Source organism: Aquila chrysaetos, chromosome 10, assembly GCF_900496995.4.
Source record: "Aquila chrysaetos chrysaetos chromosome 10, bAquChr1.4, whole genome shotgun sequence".
Classification (NCBI taxonomy): domain Eukaryota; kingdom Metazoa; phylum Chordata; class Aves; order Accipitriformes; family Accipitridae; genus Aquila; species Aquila chrysaetos.
The window spans coordinates 37,815,686-37,822,099 of NC_044013.1; the positions used below are offsets into that span (position 1 = coordinate 37,815,686).

The window sequence follows — 6,414 nt, forward strand, 5'->3', positions numbered from 1 at the left end:
CTACTCCCCAGTTCTCCTGCTTTTATCACAAACTCCTAATGAACAGGGAACAAAGCTGCATATAAGCATTTCACATTTACTGTGTACTGAAGGACAGGTTACAGACTAGGCACTCCCACAAGCTTTACTCCGGTGTTCAGGAAAAGCAAGCTTTGGCTGCTTGCAAGTCCCAAACCTGCATTTTTTCCTGACTCAGGACTCTCACACGCTCATTCTCTACAGGGCAGATAACCTCCTGCTGCTTCTTTACTGCAGAGTCTTCAATAAAGGAAGAAACATGAAAATAACGGAGAGGAGCACAGAACGAGGCAAGGACAAATGACATCAACAGCTGTACGAGAAAAGCTATCTTTTTATGAACCATAAAAGGGAACGGTGGTTTTATACGTTCTGAAAGTAACGTGTTTGCTAAGCAATTTCAGAGTTAAGGACATTATTGCATGCATCTGAACAGTCTGTGCAATGCAATGTACACAGAACTGCTGGTTTATGGCAGTTTGAAGGAAATAGGATTGAGGCAATACAGTTAATGCTCTGAAAAGAACAATTACGAGTATCATGAACACGGGGTTTGCTTGCTGGCATCAACATATCCTGAGAAGGGCAGCAGAAGTGAGATCACTGACAAAAAATTTTGGGGCATAATTTTATCTCCAAAGACACTAGTCCTGTCCCCAACCAGCTCATCCCAACAGTGCTGTGTATTGATGACGAAGGACTGCTTCCGGCTCTGCCATAAGCACACCAGTGATTTCACATGATACTAGGGCACACATATCACAGTTGGGGCCTCAAATTTATAATGTAAGGGACTTCAGTTAGGGAGGCCCAATTTTGCCAATTTTAGCATTAACTTCATCAGTTTGGGCAACTGTCAATTAAGGCACCTACGTATTCCCACACGAGCTATTACTTCTCAAAAGTACCTTTGAAATCCTGGGCTGAGCTGCAGACAGGCAGGCGGGACGTCCCACTGGCACTCCTCACTACGAGCACTTCACGCATTAGATTCTCTCCCTCGGACACGTCTAACTTGCTAAGCTAAAGCTAGTTTAGTCAGTAAGGACGGCAATAGCGCTCCCGTGGTAAACTACCACTCATCACAAGGATTTCTGCAGGAGCCTAGTCTGGCACGTGACATTTGTATGACTTTTATTGACAACACACTGATTCGGAGCACAGATCTTTCTCCTCAGTAGCATGCTGTTGGGTACCTCTGCTTCGGTCTTGCTCTGCAGGCTTTGGTCTGGGCCTCACCCACAGCAACAACTCATTTGCTGCACACTGTAGTACTCAGAGGGGAACATGTTTGCCAATTAAACCAGAATTCAGTCCTCTCTCATCACTCAAAGCATGCTGTAGAACCTTCCCTCCCCACCAAACCCCAAACCACTAACCGGCCTTGCAAATGGCCAACAACAGCTTTCACTCTTGATTGGCTTTTCGGTCCCTTGGGTTTTCTCTGACAGATGAGCCAACACAACGGCGAGGAGGCATTCGCATCTGCAAATCAAGTTACTGCTGGTAGTCAGAGCCACAATTTCCAACTATTTGGCATTTAAAAATTAGTAAGGACAAGCAGGGTGTCCTTCCCACACTGATCTGTCCTTCAAGGGAAGAATAAAGAGCAGTCTTCAGATGGACACTGCTGAGCTGGCCAATTCCTTGTTGCTAAGTGGCTGCTCAGTCATCTGCAGGGGACAGGGAAGCATCTGAGAAGTGACTGTAGTCCCGGTTTGAGTCCCAGATTTCCATCCACCTAAGAAAGAAAGAACAGTTAGAGCCTACGAAGGCACACTAGGATGTCACTGAATGAAGTGACTTTTAAAGTTTCAAAGGAACAGAACAAAATGACCCTGCCAAGAGCTGTTGCACTTCTACTGCAAACCCCAACACATTCTCTCTCCCAAGACTTACCAGGGGATTTGTTTTCTATCATGACACAACTTCTGCTTTAACTACTAGAGAAACAGGAAGAGAGACTGCTAAAAGAGCTCCATCTCTTGCATAAAGGAGGATCTTCAACTCCAGATTTTGGATTCCACTCTGAGGGTGGAGTGAGACTTTGAAGCACTTTGAATATCAGCAGCTATGTTACTTGGGCTGCAGGTTTATCACTAGGATTCAGATGCCAGAAGAAATAGACCTGCACCTATGCTTACTGGGCACTAAACACCCTCTCATAAGCATAACTGAAAATACGCCTTAAAAAGTGTAAGCTTCTATCCTAAGCAGAGTAAATAGTATTTTTCATATTACACTTCACACATCCTATGGCAAAGTTGAGAAATCTGAAGTAAATTACCCAATAATAGCTGCTGGAATAAGAAGAATTACAGCCCCGAAGAGAAATGGGAATCCCCTCATGAAGTGCAAGCTGGCAGGGTAGAGAGAGTTGAACACTCCTGTAGCCACAAGTGAACACAGCCCTTCCACACAGGCAATAGAAGCAAAGAGAGCACCTGGAAAAGATATATAAGAGGTTAATGGTGAGACAGCCCTGCCTGCAAACGTCTTTAACACATCACCTTCAGCGGGATTCTGTGAATCTTTCTAAGGGTTTACACTTCCCATCAGAAAACTGGTGGCTGGTTATCAAGTGTGATACGCAAGAGCTGGGAGCAGAGATCAGGCACACTCTCCTGGCCTCGCAGGCCAAACCTGTGAAACTCAGCTTCTCTGGAGCCAGGACCACCTCCTTGACCCCCAGAATTTGTATCACCGGAGCTGGCTAGGGATATTACATATCAGCTGGATTGTAAATGCTTTAGACAGGGCTATACAGATCTGTTTACTGCCAAGCACATCTTATCGCTTGTTAAACATTAAGTACAGTAGAAGACTTCGCTTTACAGATTTAGCATCATAAATCTGTTATCAAGTGTGTGCCACCTTCATTCTAATATAAGAAACACGAATTGTGCAGAGTCACCTTTCAACCTTTCCCACCTCGATTCCCTCCTCCCCTCTGTCTGCCCATAGAGGCATTCCTATGCAGTGTTTAACAGCAAGTGCAAGCTCTCCAAACAAATTACTGGCAGAAAGGTAAATACGCTCCTCCTATGGATTATCCATGATCTTTCACCATGGTCAATGATACAACCCTCTAACAACACTGGGTTTCTTCCCACTGTTACTGATCTACAGAAAAAAAGTCACCGTCAGGGAAATCACTATTTTCTGCTCATTATATAATCCATTTTAACTCTTACTCCTTGTCAAAGTTTTGGAAACGAACAGATGGATGAATGAACTATTCCAGAGCTTGAATGTAATACTTTTCATCCTGCTTTTCTTCTCTTGTCCTCATCTTCAAAATATAGCAAGTCTAAACGGATGACTGACAATTATTCTGAAAAAATAAAATGTTACCCTGGGCCTGAGGATGAGTGCATGGGCACAGGAGTCCAAACGAGCCAGGGAAGCCCTAACCTCCCAAAGCAGTTTGGTTTCAATGTTCCAAGAAGACAGTGTTTCAGAACCTAGCTTAAGCGCATTGGCCAACTCCTTACCCTGTTCCATCTCACTGACCAGCTTGGAGAGCTTGGCTCTGATGACAGGAGTGGCTGCCATGGAAAGGAACAGAATCCCATAACCTGTGAGCAAGATACAGCACATTAGGGAAGCTCAGCTGAAAAATAAAGTCTCCAAAGTCAATCCCAGAAATCTGTAGCTCGAAGCAGTTTCTCCCTGCTATATTTAGACCGAATTCACCCTCCTGCATCTCATAATGCACTTTAGTCTGTGTCTGCAGTGTAATACAGCTTCTGGGAAACCTAATATTCTAGGAAATATACAGTTGCACTTTCAACTTTAGTGTTTGGCCACCTTTGCCGTTAGCAAGTCGCAGTTCTGTTGGTACATGGGGCTGAAACGGAGGCCGAACTTCCTCCACGTGCTTGAACTCCCAGAAGCACACTGCCCTCCTATGTCTACTGGCATCTCTTAAGCTAAGAGCCTGAGATAGGGGGATTTAAGAACTCAGCATCACCTGTAAACATCAGTGGTGTTGTAGTAGCAAGCGAAATCACAACCAGTCCAGAAATGTTGGAGATCAATCCTATCTCTGCCACCCAGGTGTCTTGAAGGCAGAGCTGCAGCAGCCGCAGCCCTCCCAGGCTGCTCAGGTAAGCCAGGTAACTGGCGGCTGAGCCGTACCCAATGAGGTCAGCAGACCAGCAGAGAGGGGACCCAAGCTCATACAAAACAAAGAGGTCCCTGGATCCAAAATGTACAGTGACAAGAAGAAAGAAAGCCAGGGAGTAAAGGGCAAGCTTCCTCCTGGAGCTCAGGCGTTCTGGGGCCACGTACAGCCTGTAGACAGCCTTGTAATGACTAAGCGTGAACAGCTTGGCTGGTTTCTGCTGCTTCACCGATTCCTGAAGACAGAAAGCAGCGTAGAGAGCGGCAGCAAGACTAGTAGCAAGCACGAGCCAAAATGGGTTGATGTACCCCTGAGCCTTGCGCCACTGGCCGCCGCCGATGCTGGCCAGCATGCCCGCGATGCCGAGGCACGCCTCGAGGATGGCGACGCGAAATGTGCGCGCGCGTCTGTCGCTGGTGTCGGCCACGTAGGCGAAGCAGCTGGCCAGGATCAAGTTGTAGTCTCCCATGAGGCCACTCAAAATGCGTCCGAGGAGAAAGTAGGCAACGTGCAGCTGCCGGTACATGACGAGAAGATAGATGGCCGCTTGCACGGCCATACCCACTGCCGGCAGGATGAGCGCCGGCCGGCGGCCTACGCTGTCGCTCCACGGTCCGAAGAGAGTCACGGAGAAGAGACCAACGAAGAAACCTCCCAGGTTGATACAGAGGTTCCAGTGGGAGACCAGCGCTTCCACCTCCTGCAAAGCAAAACAGGCACCTGTAGGCCCGGGACCAGCAGCACCCAACACCACCCCGGGAAGGCATCAGCACCCCCCCCAAGCCCCCCAACCCCGGCCTCCCGTTCTCCCACCTGCCGCAGGGGATCGTCGTGGGTGCTGCCGTTCCCGCAGCCGGCGGGGCTGCTGCCGTTGGGACCGCTGTAACCGCGCTCGGCCCCCAGCCTGTCCCAGAGGTACTGGGTGGCCAGGGGACCCTGCAGGCCGAGGGACAGGGTGGCCAGGAAGAGGAGAGGCTCGACGGCGGGCAGCGGCGGGCAGCGGCGGCGGGGCGGCGGGAGCGGCTGCTGCTGCTGCTGCTCCGGTACCGGCGGCGGCGGAGCGGCCATGGCGGCGGCGGAGACGGAGCGAGGGGGGGGGGCGGAGGAGCGGCGTGCCCCGCCCGGGCCAGGCTGCCCCCGCCGTCCGGCCCCGCCGCGCTCCGCCCCGGGGAACCGGCAGCAGGGAAGCGGGGAAGGGAAGGGGAAAAGGAAGAGGGGGGAGGGTTGTCCGGTTGTGGCTTTTCTTCCTGCGAAAGGAGGAAGGGATGGGCGCCGGGTTTGAGTTGCAGTAGGATCTGGGAAATGGTGGAGCGAAGCGATGCGCCGTCGCGTCTGTTAATGAGCAGCGCGTGAGAAAATACTGCTTTTTCTAAAGGACAAAGTAACTGGAACGCGCCAGAGGGTTTGGCTGTGCTGTTAGGTTTCCTGTTAGGTTTGGTCCGCCTCGAAGAGCAGATCAGTAAGCAAAGACCGAGTCATTCTTTAAATTCAAAGAACACAATTCAGAGTATTAGATTAACCCATGTATACAAACTGGAGTAGCTCCAGATGAATGTAAATTGACATCCCTCCTTTGACATCACTGAGGGAGTGTTAATGGGCTGCAGGTGAAGCTCTGACAAATCCCCCCCCCCCCCCCCCCCCCCCCCCCCGCAGGCGTAAACTGTTCACTTTGCCGTAACACACTTACAGAGCTCATTTATAGCATCCTTGAAAGTAACAGGACTCTCGTGGCAGTGGAAACAATCGCTGTGGATGTGCTGCTTCTAAAGAACAGGCACAATTCCTTAGCTGAGGCCCTTCTGCATTGTTACTTACACCCCATAGGCAAGGCTGCAGCTGGAGGCCAACCTCCGTGTTACAGAGATGTAAAAACAAGGTTTCCTTTCAGATTTTCATTGCAACCTTAGGACATAAGAGTAGGAAGTAGAAAAATTACTTTGTCGTTGGCTAATTTTGTCACTGCACCTTTTCAGACACTAATTCAACATTAAGTGGATGCAAAAATGTGGTGGAATAGAATTCATTTGAAAGCTCTTTCTCATTCTTTTTGTACCAAGGGTGAAATGCTGAAGCTCAGGATTGGCAGTTATGGACCGTGATGCTGTTTCTTGTAAGCAATATGCCTAAGTCAAGCTTGCAAAAGAGCTGTGAGTTTGCAGCTCTGGCAACCGAAACCCCGCTGTTTTTCAATCATAAGCACATTATTGAAAGAAAACAAGCCCCGGCAGAAAAGGGACGAGAGAGAGAAACAGCAGAAGCTCTTTGTG

At 49.2% G+C, this 6,414-nt stretch overlaps 1 protein-coding gene across 2 annotated transcripts; it reads right to left on the reverse strand.

Annotated features, from left to right (window-relative positions):
• Positions 1-60: 60 nt before the first annotated feature.
• Positions 61-6,062, reverse strand: SLC46A1 (solute carrier family 46 member 1). Of its 2 annotated transcripts, none has more exons than XM_030028822.2 (5): positions 5,835-6,062; positions 3,992-4,844; positions 3,513-3,596; positions 2,306-2,462; positions 61-1,759 (listed from the first exon to the last, which is right to left on the reverse strand). In XM_030028822.2, the coding sequence occupies exons 1-5, from the start codon at positions 5,841-5,843 to the stop codon at positions 1,684-1,686; spliced, it is 1,179 nt and encodes a 392-aa protein (XP_029884682.1). In that variant the 5' UTR covers positions 5,844-6,062; the 3' UTR covers positions 61-1,683. The 2 variants fall into 2 exon arrangements, with proteins under 2 accessions (XP_029884682.1, XP_029884681.1); XM_030028821.2 differs by lacking the exon at positions 5,835-6,062 and adding an exon at positions 4,958-5,748.
• Positions 6,063-6,414: the final 352 nt, after the last annotated feature.